This window comes from Geospiza fortis, unplaced genomic scaffold, assembly GCF_000277835.1.
Source record: "Geospiza fortis unplaced genomic scaffold, GeoFor_1.0 scaffold284, whole genome shotgun sequence".
Classification (NCBI taxonomy): Eukaryota; Metazoa; Chordata; class Aves; order Passeriformes; family Thraupidae; genus Geospiza; species Geospiza fortis.
In genome coordinates this window covers 627,195-644,692 of record NW_005054508.1, presented here as the reverse complement: position 1 = coordinate 644,692, position 17,498 = coordinate 627,195, and the positions used below count along the sequence as shown (strand labels likewise).

Below are 17,498 nucleotides of genomic sequence, written 5' to 3'. Positions count from 1 at the left end.
TCTGTCTGCTTCTGGATCCCTGGAAGTGTCCAAAGCCAGGTTGGATGAAGCTTGGAGCAACCTAAGATAGTGGAAGGTGTCCCTGCCCATGGCAGGGGGTGGCACTGGATGGGCTTTGATGTCCCTTCCAATCCAAACCCTTCTGGGATTCTGTGATTCTGAAAAATGCTTGGCCTTTAGCCAGGTACCAAAAAACCCTTTAAAGATAGGGTTATTTAGGAAATAATAGTAATTATGAAACAGCAAATCCTACACTGCCACCATCTACACAGGCAGACAGCTGTAGGCCAAGGGGAAGAGTTTTAAGCTAAGAGAGGAGAGATACAATCAGATGTTAGGAAGGAATTGTTCCCTTTGAGGATGGGGAGGCACAGGGTGCCCAGAGCAGCTGGGGCTGCCCCTGGATCCCTGGCAGTGCCCAAGGCCAGGTTGGACTTTGGGGCTTGGAGCAGCCTGGGACAGTGGAAGCTGTCCCTGCCCATGGCAGGGGGTGGCACTGTCTGGTTTAAGATCCTTTCTAACCCAAACCATCCTGGGATTCTGTGATCCTGGCAGTGGCCAAAAGCAGGTACCCAGGGAGGAGAGCTAAGACCAGCTTCAGTTTCCACTGCCATTTTCCCAAAACACTGTGCTTATTTCCCCCAGCTTGAACCTTCAGTGAATTCTTCATTACTTGTGTCTGTGCACATTGAATACGATTACAACAACACAACTAAACTCAAGATGTCCTCAACAGTTTGCCCTTTAAATTTCAGAGGGATATTTTGTGAGGATGTGGGGGGGTCCCAGTTGCTGGGGTGCTGGTCTTCAGTTTCTCTGGGTCTGCATTGAAGGCACTTGAGACAGTAATTCATGCTGGGACTCAGGTATTTATTATTTCTTATCAGTGAAACAGCCTCACTACTGTGAGTTCAGCAGCTTTTCATTAGAAGGCACAAAATGGCCAACAATCTCTTGGTACAAGGGCTTTTCAGACTAAACTATCCAATTAAGAACTGACACCTGGATTATTTTCCCTTTTAACCCAATAACTGATCCCACAGAGCTGCAATGGGGACTTTTCTGCCCAATTACAAAATGCCACCCAAACCCATGGAGAAGGAGGAAGAAGCAGCATGAAGAAGAAACCCAGGATGACACCCTGTGCCCTCCATCTTGCTTCCATCCACAACACACTAAAAATCCCCAAACCTCAATTTCTCACCTAGTGATACACCTACACTGCTCTCTATACTCTATTGCACACTTTTGTGGGTTCATGTTGTTATAGAGCATGATACAGCACAAAGTACCACAACTCAATCAGGACGCTGCAAGAGAGATTTATTACAGCAACATGTTGCTTTTATACTTTTTCAAGATATTTACATTCATTTAACAGCCACATTCACTGCCTATTTGTTATAAGAAAGAAACAAAGTTCTCAGTGGATGATCAAGGAGCCACGTCGCTCTGTGAGCTAGCCAGAGTCCAGATCTTTTAACTTGCTCTCCTTCACAATATCGCCACGGTGACAACCTTGTTGTCTTCCTCAGGAGAGAGATGGGGCTTTCCTTATCATCAGGAAGCCTTTGCTGGCTCACAAGAACAGCACAGAATGTCTTTCCTACAGGTTCCAGTCTATCTTGAAGTCTAGGAAACTTTCTCCATGACTGAGGGTCAAAGCCAGTGCTCTCCTGGGGGTCAGGGCACCCCAGAGCAGACAGAGAAATATTCCCTGTGCTCTAGGTTTCCACAGGGATGGATTTTGTGTGATGTGCCTCTGTTCCCTGCAGGCCAAGGATGCAGACCTGGGAGCAGATGTGAACTACCGGATCCGCACTGAGGAAGCCCGGCAGCATTTTGCCCTGGACAAGCACACGGGAGAGCTGTCGCTCCGGAAATCCTTGGATTATGAATCCTTCTCTGACACAGAGGCAACCTTCACCTTCCTCGTGGAAGCCTTTGACAGCAAGGGCACCATGCCACCTGGGCTGGCCACTGTCACCGTCAGAGTCAAGGTAAAGGGGTCACTCCTCAGCCAGCAGCATCCTCTCCCAGAATATTCCATCACCATGCTGGTGAAACACCAGCACTCTCTGCTGTCCTGCACCTCACTTACATGAGTCTTATTCTATTCACACTTTGTAACAGCTGTAATTGTTCTCCCCATGTGCAATTACATAGTTAAATCCTGGATTTATGAAATCAAAGAACACCAGACACAAATTCAAATGTTTTGTTCTCTAGAATCTCTAAAAGTAATCTCTAATCTGAAATAAACCCCTCATGGAATTGTTTGCAAAAGTGACACCATCACTTTTCAGCCCACAAATTGTGATTTTAAGACCCACTGGGGTGTGTTGAGTGCTGGTGTGGCACAGCACATCCTGGATTCCAGATTCTGCTGCTGGGAAATCCAGCTCTGCAAAGGAACAGCCTGATTCAGTGTCTTGCACCATGAACTGCAGTGAGCCACAGCCTCACCTCAGGGTTTCAGGGCATCCCCAGGGGTGCTGGTGTCTGTTTGGGAATGATCCACAAATGGAAAATGTTTTATCTGTGATTCAAATACATCCCCATCTTCATTTGCCTGTGTCCAAGAGGAGAGGAGATCTCAGATGCCTTAATCCTACCCCTGGCGTTCCCAAAGGTGCAGCTCTGTCAGTCATTCTGTCCTTTCGAGCAGTTGCTTGAGTTTCTGTGAACTGTGGGAGAGCAGAGACTTTAATTGCTCAGATTTTAGTGAAGGAGCAAAAATTGTAGCAGGACCAAAAGCACAGCTGACAAATATTGAGTTTAAATGTGTCTGTGAAAAGCATTTGCCAGTCATAAGGGTTCAACCTCTTCTGTATCTGCAGGTGCTTGAATTGCCGCTTGGTTTTGAGTAATTCTGTTTGTCAGTCTCTGCTGAGCTCACAATTCTTTTAGGACAGTAAATGTCTCCCATTAGTAGCTCTGGTGACAATGCCAGAAGGTTTCTATGATGCCTCTCTGTCTGCAGAATGTCTCAGTGAGGTGCAGGTTCCTGACTAATCCATAATCCGTGCTTTTCCCCAGCACTTTCCAAGTCATTGGCAGGAAACAGCTTTTCCATCATTCCCTGAGCTCCTTCTGTTGGACTTTTACAGAGCAAGTTGCTCAAACCTCAAGTTTCTTTTTGATTAAAGAAACCTTTCCCCAGCGCACTGAATTTTTGAAAGAATGGTTCAGGTTGGTTTGGGTGGGTTTGTTGGGGTTTTTTTAAGGTTTTCATGTAGGATTGTGTTCAGAGAAAAGCTGTTGTCTGATTGTGTGGTTGATTGTATTAATTAATGTCAAGGGAAATTGCAGTTCAGCTTAGTGGCCTCAGTACCAGCAGCTTGTGCACATTCAAAGGAAGAAATAGGGAATTTAAGGAGGGGATTAATAGGATCAAAAATCAGTTTATGCTCTCTTGGAAACTCTTCCCACACATGAGCAACAAAATGGGAGCATGATGATGCTTTGGAGAGGCTGGAATACCAGGCTGGGACCAGAAGTAACAACTTTGAAGTAAAAAGTGTTTGGCTGAGGACAGAACAGGGCCTGGGAGGGAGGACAAGCAGGGGATACTTTAAGTGAGAAAGAAAATAAATCCAGTTTAAGGCGGGTGTTTATATACTCAGTGACAGGCTGAGTTTTGCAACAGATCAGGGGACATAATCAAATATTATTTAAATGCTGAGATGAAGATGGTGCTGGAGTGAGAGGTAGGACAGGGGAATTTTGAGTGGCACTTGAGAGAATGGAGGAGGACTTGTGGAAAAGCCAGATTTAATATCTCAATGTGTTGGGCAGATGTCATTAGCAGGCTTTATGTCAGATGGCAGATATTTTGAATATTGGTCACAAGAGGTGTCTGGATGGTTTGATTTGAGCTTAAAGATGAACTTCCCAGATACAGAATTCACAGGGGTGAGGGGAGAGGGTGGAGGGTGAAGGCAGAACCCTGTGCTGTCCCTGTTTGAGATGGGAAGGATCCTCAAGACACCTCAGAAGGCTGATCCAAGAGTCAGAGCAGCAGGAGCAGGGTGCAGAGTTTTGAAACCAAGTGAGAACAAGAACAGGCCACCCTTTCCCTCCCACTCAGCATCCTCTGCTCCTGCTGCAGGAACTGGATGTGTTTCCTCTGAGTAGTTCCTGAGCTTTCCCTTTATTTACAGGCTGGGCTTTGAGTAATTACTTTAATACAGGGTTTGAGAGCCCAAATAGGAACTCAGCCAAGTGCAGATGCCCCACAGCCCCCAACATAAGAGCACAAAATTGAACTAGAGGGAAGCAGAGGCAGTGCTGGGGCCAAGCTCATGTCACCATCACAGATCCAGCCCCTCCAACCCTGAGGACTTTATTTGTGTTATTACTGAGTTCTCCAGCCCTCTGGGGCTCCCACTGTTCTGCTCACATTCGTCATTTCTCCCAGCCCAGCTCTTCACTGCAAGCACTGTAATTTTTCCTGGGTAATGGAATTGTGTTAAGCAGCTGTGGATGTCTGATGGTGTCGTCCATCATTTGTGAGCTATCCAATGGAATGAGCACACCCAGAGCCCCCTGCTCCCTGTGGCTGCAGGAGGGGGATGCACACTGGCCTGTTCTTTGGACTCTCAGCCCTTGGCATGACAAGTTACAAATAGTTTGTATTAACCTGCCCTGAACTAGGTCGAGGCACAGATTGCAGAGCGGGGCTTTCACTGCAGGAGGAATAACTTCATCTGTACCCTCACGTGGGGATGGAGCAAGTTATTGGCCTCTGCTGCCAGCCAAAAGGCTCCTTGCATTGTGAGGATGTCCTGGGACTGCTTTGGCAGAGAAACCCAGAGGTGAATCAATGAATTCATGGAATCATTTAATTGGAAATGACCTCTGAGATCATTGAGTGAAACCATTAACGCTGCACTACTAAACTGTGTCCCCACGTGCCACATCCACACTTCTTCTAAGACCTTCATCCACGCTTCTTCCAGGGATTGTAACACCTCCTCTGCCCTGGGCAATCCCTCCCAATATCTGGCCACCCTTTGGGTGAAGAAACCTTTCCCAATATCCAATCTGAACCTCCCCTGGCACAGCTTGAAGTTGTTTCCTTCTGTCCTGTCGTTGTTTTCTGGGAGAAGAACCCAATCCCCACCTGACCCAACCCCTCAGGGAGTCATAGAACAATAATCCTTGCATCCATTCAAGTATTTCCAAGGAGAGATAGTCTAGGTGGCTCTGATTTCTTCCCACCACCTCAAACACACCAAGATTTTTCTCTTTTCCCTGTTTCCAGTTCCTTTGACTGCTTTCTTAACGTTTCCCTTGAAGGTGTAAGAAGCCATGGGGTGTCTGGGAGGGCTGAGTTGCTTTTGCTTCTTGTTGTACACACAAGCATCCCCTCACAATCCAGATGATTCCCAGTAGTACTGGGAAAATCCTTGCAGTTCAAATTATTAGGATTTAGCGTTTGGAAGGAGCTGTTGTGGTAATAGGGTTTGATAACAAACAGTTACTCTTAAGTGAGTATTGCATTCCTAAACATAAATAATGCGAATTTCTGTATCATGGGGCCTGTAAAACTTCTGCATATTTTATGCTGTGTCCTCCTCTTCTTATTACCAGCATTTTTTGGTATTGTTTTACCTTTTCTTGTTTGTAAAATTGTTTTTCTTCTCTTTGTGGGTTGGGGATTGGTTTGCTTTGGAGTTTTTCAAGGACATTTTGTGGTGGAATGAAGCCATTGTCACAGGTGAAGGATTCAAAGTGAGAGAGCAAAAAGAATAAATTAAAACCAGAGGGTTTCAGTTCTAACAATGCCAAAAACATGAGGATGAGGAGGCAGTGAGGTGGTTGAGAACTGGCTGATCACAGGGGTCGTGATCAGTGGCACAGGGTGTGGTTGGTGGCTGTCACTGCAGGTGTCCCCAGGGCTCAGTGCTGATCCCAGGATTATTTAAATTGTTCATTGATGATTGTGGAGGAGCAGCCCCAGGCACCAGCACAGGCTGGGGGAGCAGCTCTGTGGGGAAGGACCTGGGGGACACCGAGCTGAGTGTCCTGAGGGGCAAATCCAATGGGAGCCTGGGGGCAGCAGTAATTGCCACACAATGAACATCTTTTCCCATTTAAAGAACAGAGCAGCACCATAAAACTTAGAAGAAGGTGAAAAAAATCAGCTGGATTGCCTCCAAAATATTTCTCATTTCTGGTGACACTAATGGAATAACAAGCCTGGGGTTGGGCTATACTGATGGTAAACAGATTTATTTCTTTCCTTCCATCTCAACTGATCAGTTCAATCATTTGCCAGGCATTTATTGCCTTGTGTATTCCATTATGAGTATTATCCCTTAATTTATAGGACGAGCTACTTTAGGGTCTACTGAGCACTAAGTGGGAAAGAGATGCAGTTGTGCCCTGTTCTGTGCAGCTTCAGACAAAGCCCTGTGTAAAGCAGCTTGCACCCACTCACAGACAAAATCCAAGGGGTCACTTTGGCCATATCAGCATCACCACAAGGGTTTGAACTTGGTGTTAATTGAGGTATGTTCATTATGAGAGGCCAAGAGGATGGGAAGGGACTTGAAGTTCTTGATATGCCAGTATCTGGTGAAATCAGGTATTTCATGGAATCCCAGAGTGGTTTGGGTGGAAAGGACCTTAAAACTCATTCTGTTCCACCCTATGCCACGGGCAGGGACACCTTCCACTGTCCCAGGCTGCTCCAAGCCCCAAAGTCCAGCCTGGCCTTGGGCACTGCCAGAGATCCAGAGGCAGCCACAGCTGTGCCAGGACCTGCCCACCCTGCCAGGGAACAATTCCTAATTCCCAATATCCCATCCAGCCCTGGCCTCTGGCAATGAGAAGCCATTCCTTGTGTCCTGACCCTCCAGGCCCTTGTAAATTCTCTCTCTCCAAGGTCCTCAATCCAATCATTGCTATCAAAGAGAATTTAACGCTGGACAGATGCAGAGGTGGAGTTTTCAGGTTTTCAGCATAGAGAGACTTTGGACAACAAATATTTGGAGCAAGTCCTGGGCTTTGTTCTGAGCAGAGCCCAAAGCCCCAGATGTGTTTTGCTTGTAAACAGGTAAATAATTGAAGATTACATCTGATGGCATCTTAAAACACTTCTAACCCTTGCACAGAAGTGGATGCAGAACATGAGTGCAATCCCCAAGCAAAGGTTCAGGAATGGGGCAGTAAACCTCCCACAAAGAGGTTGTAGGAACTCATGAAATCACCTTTTAAATGTGAGGCAAAATCCCACAAATGGGGCCAAACTGCAGCATCTTAAAACCTTCCCCAGTTCACTGCTCCAGCCACATAAATCCAGGCTGCCATTAACTCAAATCCAGGCTCCTATTAACCATCAGACATGCTCCATAATATGGAAATAGGAAATCTGGGAACTGGGTTCTCCATATTTCTCACTTTTAAATACCTGGGCTTCCTAGTTTGACAGTAAGGTAATAATAGATTTATGTATATAATACATAATAACATATTTACAGATAACTACAAAGCAGCCTTTGTGTCACTGCTTCTCTGACTGCAGATTTATTCTATTTTTATACAGATTTATTTACAAAACAGAGCAAAAGGCAAAGCATAACACCCCCAAAGCTTTCTCCATACCATAGATACTCTTTATCTACAACTTTTTGTTGGTTTTGTTCCTCTTTGCTCCAGTGGGGCAGCACAAAAGCACTATAGGATCCTGACATCCCTCCCCTGCTCAAGATCAAGGATGAAGTGCAGAAAAATCACAATTTGGGAGGGATCCCACTTCCCCACCACATTTCTCCTTCTCTGAGCAGGACACAGCTCATTCCCAGGGCTGGTATTTATAGGAAAAAAGATTGGTAGGAAACAAACACTGCCCTGCCTGCAAGCAGTATAAAAATGCTGAACAAAAATGTTGGGAAGTGAGATTGTCATCTGGGAATGGCAAAGAGGAGAAACAAAGCAGGAGGGGAGGGCAGGCACTAAGGAGGAAATCAATATGTAATTTAAAACTCATTAAGGCAGTCACTTGCTGTAATGCACTGATACTAACCCGGGTGCTCCCAGACAGGTGGGGCCAGGAAAATCCCTGAGGTGCAGCATTCCCAGCATAAAACAGCCTTGGGAATGTCACTGTACACAGGGAAATTAATGGTTTTTTGGTTTATGGGGACACCAAGGGACCTTTCATGCTTGTGCCCTGCTAAGTTGGAAATGTAAATATTTAATACCTGGATGTTAAACATCCCTTCACTGCTCTGGGAAAAGCACTCCTTGGATTCCAATCTCTGCCTCCAGATTCCCATGGAGTCATGGAATGGTTGGTGTTGGAAGGGACATTAAAGCCCATCCCCTTCCACCCCTGCCATGAGCAGTGACACCTTCCACTGGACCAAGTGACATCTCCCAATTAATAACACACAACATTCAGTGAGTGACAGACACGTCTGATTTGAATATACCACAAACCTAAAGAGGTTTCTACAGAAGAATAAACTTTAATTGGAAAAAAAATGTTTTGGTAGACATCTTGTTTTATAAAAGGAAAAATAAAAAATAGAGTTTATTTTTAATCTCCACACAAACAGAAGCAACTCTGGATGACCCTGCAAAATATCTGAGATATGTTTAGGTTTATATACAACTATAGACATATATTTATGTATCCTTGCCTATGTCAGGCACAAGAATTTGTGCAAATGACCTTTTGTCTTTCAAAGGACATTTTATTTCCCCTTAATTTACTGGATATTAGAGGTAACAAACACCATCAAGCAGAGCAGCTCATTCCTTTTGGAAAATGAGGCAAGCCTGCTGCCACAGGAGCAGGTGGTGTGGAATTCTCTGCTCTGTTCTCTTGTGGGGCTGTGCTTTCCTGCAGAATTGCCTTCAGCTGAGCAGTCCCACATCCATTCTTCTGTTAATCTTCAGCACCTTCCCCCTTCATTTTGTGCAGGGTTAATGGAATTGGGGGAGCCTGGCAATGGCAATCCCCATGGAGGGAGGGAGAGACTCAACAAAACCACTTGTGAATGCATTTGGAATTTTGCTGGAACTCCAGAACCAAACTCTATCATGTATAATTGAATCCTTTGGCATCCCTGGGGCAGGACTAGAATGGGATCCTGGGCCCAGAGCAGGTGCTGTGGTCTGGGGGAGGCTCCTCTAGGTTTTTCACAGCTGTGGATGTCCTTAGGGCTGTGATATCTTGTAGCCTTATAGAGGCTGCATTCTGGTTTTTTAGCAATCAAATAGCTTGGATTTTTGTTTTTGGAATCAGGTGTTGAGTGAGAGCTTTCTGTGGTTAAAGGTTTTACCAGAGGAATAGGAATTTTCCAGTTCATTGATAGCAAACCACCCCTTTGCTTTCCCTAGAAAGGAGTTGCACAATTACAGGAATGTTCAGTGTGCCCCTGCAAGTTCCCAAACAGCAGGGAACTGTTAAACACTCCAGGACTAAACTCTGACTTGTGTTTTTTGCAGGATATGAATGATTACTCTCCAGAGTTCAGCCAGAAGCTCTACAGGGGAATGGTTGCTCCTGATGCAGCCAAGGGCACCGTTATCACCACGGTCTCGGCTGAGGATCGGGATCCCCCGGTAAGGAAAAACTTCTCTCAATATTCCACACCCAAAAGGGAGTAAAATTGAACCCTCTGAAGTTCCCCTGCTCTCTCATCAACTCAGAGCATGAGGAGCTTCACAGAGGAGCAATTCCTACCTTTGTTTCATGTCAGCCTGGCTTTGCTGCTCAGGACAGGCTGCATTTCCAAGGCTGCCTGCTGGAGCTGGAAAATCAGTGCTGCAGCTCCTGTCTGTCAGGGAGGCTTTAGGAAAGCTCTTTATCCATCTTCAGAGAGTGAGAGGAACAGGCAGGGAGGGGAGCTGGGCCTGGCTTTGGGGTAGTTCAAGAGGAAAGAACCCACAGCTTGGTGAGGTTGGCACTGTTTGGTGTCACAGTCACGGTGCACTTCCCAGCTGAGCCATCCCAGATTGGTGTGGGGCTGCAGAGCTCCCCAGCTGCACATTCCATGGGCAATATTTGTGCCCAGGGCATTTAGTTTGGGGATAAAGTTTATTTTTGTCCCTGTTTTTTTTCTTCCTGCTGCTCCCTGGTGAAACCCTCGAGTGACACAACTGGGCACACACCTCTGACTTGTTGCCTGTTCTGAAGTTTGAGGTCAATTTTTGTCATCAGAGCCTGATGAACATCAGTGGCCAGATGATCCTCTGAGGACAGGAAAAGCCAGAGCTGGTCTGCCAGTCAGGTTTAATTTTTAATTGACAGAGTTTGGCATAAGAAGGAGAATAATCCTCAGGGGGAATGTGCCCTGCACATTAAAAGCTGATGAAGTGCTTGGACACAAATCAGGTACAGCTTAGCTAAATGTGGTTTGACTGGGGCTTGGGCAGCTTCTATTTAACATTAAATAAATGTTGTTGCCTTAAAATGATATATTTTGGGCTGTCTTTGCCCATTCTGATAAAAGCTCCATTTTATAATTGCTGTGTCTAAGTTTTGAAGACTAAGAGATCACTGAGGGGAAACAAAATAGTTCTGATTAAGGACATTTATAATCCTCAGTCCTGTGCAATCAGCATTTTCAGTGCAAAGTTATTTCATTTTTCATTTAACAACCCCAAACCCTACTGAACATTTTGTGACATTTTTTGTCACTATCACATGAACACCTGTTGATGTTTATGAAGATTTAAAAATGAAGTTACCCTGAAGCCTCTAATAAATGCAAGGGCCATAAAAGTCAGCCAGCTATGGAGGAAAGCTTTTAAAGGAGGTTTGGAAAGGAGTTTGTTATTTTAAAATAATGGCTGGTAGTTTTGTCCCTCATCTTTTTTATTTTAAAAGTAAAACTACCAGGCATAAATGGCTGTTTTTCTTTTTCTGCCTGAGCCAGCCTGTGCCACTGGAAAAATCTCTATTTATTTGAAGCTGGTTTTGACATTGAATGATGTCACAAAGTATTTGATGTGAATTCACTGGAAATTTGGTTTAAAAAGCACACAACCTTCTCTCTGCGCTGCAAGGGGACCTTGTTCTAAACTTGCCTTAAGGGATGGAACATTCTTAGTTATCATCAATACTTTACTTGTGTGGTTTGGGGGATTTAAACCTGTTGGAATCTTATTTGCAGGGTACTAATACATTTGTTTTATCAGTTCAGGGAAAGAAATAAGTATCTATTGAAAAATAATTGTAGCTTTAAAAAATGCCTGTTTATAAAAGCCCAACTAATTTGAAGTCTCCAAGCTTAACTTTTCCTGTTGTTATTTTGCAAGTAATATATGTAATTCCCACATCCAGAATAAAAGCCCAGCCAGATTTTTCCATCATCTGCAATAAAAGCTTTTCAGACCTAATCAGCTCCTCAGAGACAAGCATTGTTTTCAGCAAATCCCAACGTTGTCAGATGAATATGGATGCTGTGAGGATCCAGCTGGAAAGGCCCAGCACCTGTGTGGGATTTCTCTGCAGATAAGGCAAATTGGAATTTTTCCAGGCAGGAGGAGGGGGAAGGAGGAGGAGCTGGGAATGGTGGCAGTGGAGGTGGGCTCTCCATTTCAACCAACAAGGATTAATTTAGGTGAAGCACAAGAGGGTGAAAGACACCTGGGACATTGTTTTCTGTGTGTATTTCCCAAATTATTTAGGAATTTATAGTTTATAGGGGTAAGAGTGAGCTTTTACTGTTAAATTAAACCAACAGAACTTCATTTATTGGAGATGGAGATGAAAGCATCTCTTGGTTGTATTTTAAAAAATCCTCCCATCAAACCTTCGCACACTGAGTTATTTACAACTTGGTGTATCTTCCATGTGTATCCATGTGAACAAATCTGAGGGTGAAAATGTGGGATTTTCTTAATTTAACTGGTGCCTAAAACCTTAGGCGATCATTAGAATGTACTGTTGATAAGAGGATGGGTTTTGCTGCAAAAACCGTGCAAATTTCTGATTATTATGAAGAGTTGCTCAGTTAAAACAAATAATTTGTGCCAGAGTCAAGCACTTCCTCAGAGATACTTTGTAATGTTTTTATTTCGACCTGTGGATTTCAAAGCGGTCAAAACCTCTTGGCCTGAAGGCATCAGAGACCTCTGATAGTTTTTCTTCAGGTCCTTGGTGAAATGTCAATTAAAACATAAAACCCAGAGCTTTTCTCTAAAGGCCACAGCAAGATTTGCAGGGCTGTTTTGAGTAAATGTCACTTTAAATTCTTACCAGTTGCTCCTTTCTTTTCTAGTTTTAATTCTCTTTTTATTTGCAGCGACCGAGAATGTAAATTATGTTTTAATAGCTACTTTTACATGTGTTATAAACTTGAAACATCCTTCTGGTCATTGAAATCGGGGAAGTTTTGTCTGAAAACTTGGATTTCATGAAATTTGGTGAACCAACATTTTGTCCTTTGGTTGTTTGGAACAACCAACACTAGATTTTTTTACATTTTTGAAGTAGCAACGCTTTATATCAATACATAAATAATTTATGTAAATACATAAATAATTTTTCAAATTACTTGGTGCATCCTTAAGTTGCTCACCCTGCCTTTCCCAGAGGAATTCTACCTAGTTCTAGGTATTAGCAGGAAATATTAAGCAAAAACCAACAAAATTAGGCCAGAGGGAATGATGGGGACAAAGTAGTGCCATGGCTGCCAAGGAAAAGCTTGGAAACAGCTTCAGTTCTTTCTAAATAACTGGTAAACCTTACAAGAATAAAAAGCTTTGATTTTAAGCACATTGCAGCTGGAATTGTTGAGGCAGCTGAGCATTTTTTCCATGTGAACAAACCCTTTAATTGTGAGTTCTCCCTCACACATCAGCTTGAGCTTCCTTTCCAGAGGTGGTGTCCAGCCTCAGCCTAAGGAATTTTCCAGTTTTTGGAGTTTTTTAGTCCCTTGGAGTGGGTAAGTTTAGGCTGTTGGATGCTGTGAGCAGGACAAGTGGTGAGCCCTGTGCAGGGAAGCTCTGCCTCCGGAACACCCCTGGAATTCCAGGTGAGCAGGAGCACCCACACAGCCTTGGCTGGATTTGGGCTCCCAGAGCAATCCCCAGCTGCCTTTGCCTGGCTGCCCACAGTGGGAGCAGAGATGGGATAAAACTGAGACACAGAGAACTGGGGGAGATATCCCTGCCTGTGGATGGGGTTGGAAGGAGATGATCTTCAAGGTCACTGTCCCCAAGTGCTCCAAGCTCCAAAGTCCAACCTGGCCTTGGGCACTGCCAGGGATGCAGGGACGGCCCCAGCTGCTCTGGGCACCCTGTGCCAGGGCCTGCCCACCCTGCCAGGGAACAATTCCTAATTCCCAATATCCCATCCAGCCCTGCCCTCTGGCACTGGGAAGCCATCCCCCCTTGTCCCTCCATCCCTTGTACAGAGTCTCTCTCCATGTTTCCTGCAGCTCGTTCAGGCCACAGTTTGGTCACCCCAAACCTTCTCCTCTCCAGGTGAGCACCCCCAGCTGTGCCAGCCTTTCCTCCCAGCAGAGCTGCTCCATCCCTCTGCTCATCCTCGTGCCTCTCTGCAACAATTCCATGACCTTCCTATGTTGGAGGCACCAGAACTCCAGGTGGGGGTCTCACCTGAGCAGAGTAAAGGGGGAGAAGCACCTCTATGAAAACATGTCAAGTCCTGCTTTGCTTTAGTTAACACAAATGTGCTCAGATTTGGGTTCTCTTAGATATTTCCCAGCCTTTTCAGGGAAACACTCCAAAGGCTGAACAAAGCCATTACCTGGCTCAGTCACCTGCGCTTCTGGATGCTGCTGGCGCAGGCTCCAGTGCCCCAGCCAGCACCTACTGCCAACCATCTCTTTTTTTGGGCATTTAGATCATCCTTTGTAGCTGAAGAAATCATCAGCCTGGATTAGTGTTGGATAAATCCCTTGGAGACAAGGAGAGTTTTCTTCCTGGTGAACATTTTATGCCTCACTGAAGTGGCCTGGTAATGAGAGATGAAAAAATGGTTCTGAGTGGTCTCAAAGCTCTTAATCCTCCAATAACGTGGGCAGGAGAGCACCAGGAGCTGTTTGATAAATGCTCAGTTTATTTATCAGAGAGGATTCCCAGGACTGATGTAAAAAGGAGTGTTTGTTTTTCCTGTATATCCCTTTTTTGATATGGGTTATCACTGTAAAAGCTGGGATATTTCTGCCATGGGCAATTCCCTTCCATATCCTGCCTTTTTTTTTTTAATTGGAAATGTTAATAGAAACAGATGCAGAACACTAATTTTAATGAGCAGCCAGCTTCCAGAGCTCCTGAACATCCCATTTAATGCTTTATCCATTCTCCCAACACCTCCTGAGGCTTTCCTTCAGCGGAGCCCTTTTGTCAAATTGGGAGTAATTGTCCTTTTTGTCTTCCATGCACTCACTAAAAGTAACAGGCTATGAGATATTCAATTAAAGATTTTACTGCATTTTAATTGGAGGTAAAACCATTTTCAGGCTGGCCAGACCTTGATCTTTTAAAAGCTCTTCCTATGGAATTTCAGTGGTTGCTGGAGATCATGATTCCAGGAGTTCCTCAAGTAATTTTATCTCAAGCCTTTAAAAGTTGATGGGGTTTTTTTTGTGTTCAACTTGTGAGAGTTAAAAATTCAGAATTTCCAGCTTTAGCAATTCAGAATTTCAGGCCCTGTTTTTGAGTTACCTACTATAAAGAGTAAAATCCTTCAAATTTTAGGGTTCATATGAATGAAATTAAGGTGAATTTACACGACTGCACCATTCCCAACCCTGAACTGGTGTAAGACCCGCCAAACTCATCCACCTGCTCTGGGCTGCCCCATCTTCCATGGTTGCTTTGAGTAAGTTACAAAAACCAGTAAAAAGTAAGTTACAAAAGTAAGTTACAAAAACCTGTAAGTTTGGAGAGTTTAGCACCACTTTCTAATTTTTTCCATGGCACTAGCTTTACAAAACTTTCCTTATTGAACTCCTTATTATGCAAATTGCTCAGATTTGAGTTGAAATTTACATATGGAGATAATCTATGGGGATTAACCTGGGAAATAACTCTGTGTTCATGGTGCTGCCATTCCATACTGGTCCTTAGGGGTGAAATCCAGGCACACCTGGGATCTTCATCTGTCAACTTCAAATGAAAGTGAAACCCATTTTTCCCCATTCTTTCCTGGGCCATGAAATTTTGTGTCTGTAACCAGTTTGAGTCCCAGAGTGGTTTGGGTTGGGAGGGACCTTAATTTCTGTGTCAGAAATAAATGGCATTTTCCCTGAACAAATGGAATTTTAAGGAGTCATGCAGCCATAGAAGAAATAATTGGAGCTGGGTGAGCTTTTTTTAAAGTTTCACGTTAGTCCTGAATCTCAGGGAAACTTTGTTTGGAGAGAATGAATGTGGCTCCTGCCAAGCACAATCCTTGCTCTGTGGTTTATTTGGGAATATTATCAGCTAGATTCACGTTCTGCTGCAGACATAATAATGCATCTAAATTAATTAAGAACAGAGGCAAAAGATGATTAATATTTCAGATAATTAAAACTCGCTTCTAAATAGATTTCCCTGGGAAGTCTCTCTGGAGATTTTTCTAATTACATCAGTGCCAAAATGCCATAAATAAAAAATAAATCCTGGTTTTGTTATTTTTCTGAAGTGACAGGAGCAAAGTGTACTTGATAATCACATCAGGAACAACAATAACCTGATGAGATTTTTGTTTATTTAATCACAAATTACCTGGTGTGAGGAGCTTTAATGATGATGAGGATTCTTAGTCTTCCAAGCAAGTTTAAGGCCATTACTCCGAGCCCAAATAGGCTGGATTTCAGCAGGTAATTTGCTCTTAATTATAACATTGAAGAAAAATGACTGAAGCAGGGAATGCCAGGGGGAAAGTTGATAATGAACTCTGCTATGCCGTGATCCCAGAAATTTCTCACTTTTTCCAGGATTTGCCCTCTGTAGCATGTGTGAAGTGCTTTTAACTATGAACACAATCATTTATTAATTTGCTAACCACTGGAACATGCCTGGCAGACCCATTTGGGGTGATTAAAGTTGCTGATGGCCTCATAAACCCTGCCCAAGCTGGAATTCCTTGGAGAGCTCCAAGAGGCAACACTCAAATGGCTTGTGTTGGATCAGCAAAACATCGATAGCATTTAGTGAGCTCAAATCACTTTTGTAGCCATTTCCATTGCTGTTTACAAAAGGAAATGTTCTGTTTCCATGTACTTTGTGGCTGGCATGGGACGTGGAATATATTCCCAATCCCAACAAAGCACATTATTGAATACAGGTAAAAATCAGCCATCCACCATTAATGATGTTTTGGCTGTTTAAACACAGCATAAAGGTCAAAGCCTGATCTGAGCTTGAGACTCAAAGGCATTCAGAAAATTAAATCATGCTGTTGCTAGGACAGAAGTGCTTCTCTGAATCTACTCCCAAATATATTTAGAAAATAATTTCGTTGGAATTTTGTAAAATGTCCCAAATCTCTGCATAACCAGACTTTGGCATGCTGGAAAACCATTATTCAGATATTAGTGTACAAATAGGATCAGGGGGAATTTGTCCTAGAACCCCTAGTGTGGATGAAGAGGCAGATGAGACATCCTACACGTAGCTGGGAGAAGTCTGGTTTTTATGAGGGACTTCAGCCTACCAGGTGTCTGCTGGAAACGAAACCCTGCAGAGACAAAACCCTACAGGAGATGCAGAGAGAAAACATCCAGGAGATCCAGTTCCCCTGGAGTGTGTGGAGAGAAAAGGGCCAAAGCCAGCCAAAACTTCTCGGGCTACAGCCATTAAAGACAATAAAAAATGTTTCCATAAATGTATCAGCAACAAGAAGTGGGCTAAGGACACACTCCGTCATTTATTGGATACCAGCAGTCTAGAGAGTCTGTCCTGAGAGAAGCAGCTGAGGGAGCTGGCAAGGGGCTCAGCCTGGAGCAAAGGAGGCTCAGGGGGACCTTGTGGCTCTGCACAACTCCCTGCCAGGAGGGGACAGCCAGGGGGGGTCGGGCTGTGCTGCCAGGGAACAGGGACAGGACAAGGGGAAAGGGCCTCAGGCTGGGCCAGGGGAGGCTCAGCTTGGCCAGCAGCAGGAATTTCTGCATGCAAAGGGTGCTCAGGCCTTGGCAGGGGCTGCCCAGGCAGCTTTGCAGTGCCCAGCCCTGCAGGTGCTCAATAAAGATGTGGCTAGTGGGACATGGGGACACTTTGTGACACACCCTGGGGTGCCTAGGCTTGGTTCTTGTCACCAAGAATCTGAACCATTAGGAGGGTTCCTTATGGAACTGTTTAAAATCCATCTGCAAAACAGCATTTTCTTTAACCACTGCTAAGTTTCTTAAACTTTAAATGAGTTTTATACAAAGTCAAAATATTTTTGAAAGGTATTTTAACCAACCTTAAGCCATGTCCATCTTGTGTTTAAAAATTCCAGTTTTTATAAAACACTTCTGGGTTTAAGTAGGTGGGGTTTCAGCCCTTTTCTTTCCAAACCTCTGGTGATTTTTCCTCCT

The 17,498-nt window shown here is 44.2% G+C and overlaps 1 protein-coding gene across 1 annotated transcript in view; it reads left to right on the top strand.

Annotated features, from left to right (window-relative positions):
• Window positions 1–17,498, top strand: part of PCDH15 (protocadherin related 15) — a 518,357-nt gene that overhangs the window by 427,870 nt on the left and 72,989 nt on the right. The window contains exons 23-24 of the mRNA XM_031063502.1: window positions 1,776–2,000; window positions 9,463–9,579. Coding sequence (XP_030919362.1) covers window positions 1,776–2,000; window positions 9,463–9,579 — 342 coding nt within the window. The remainder of the gene's footprint in view (window positions 1–1,775; window positions 2,001–9,462; window positions 9,580–17,498) is intronic.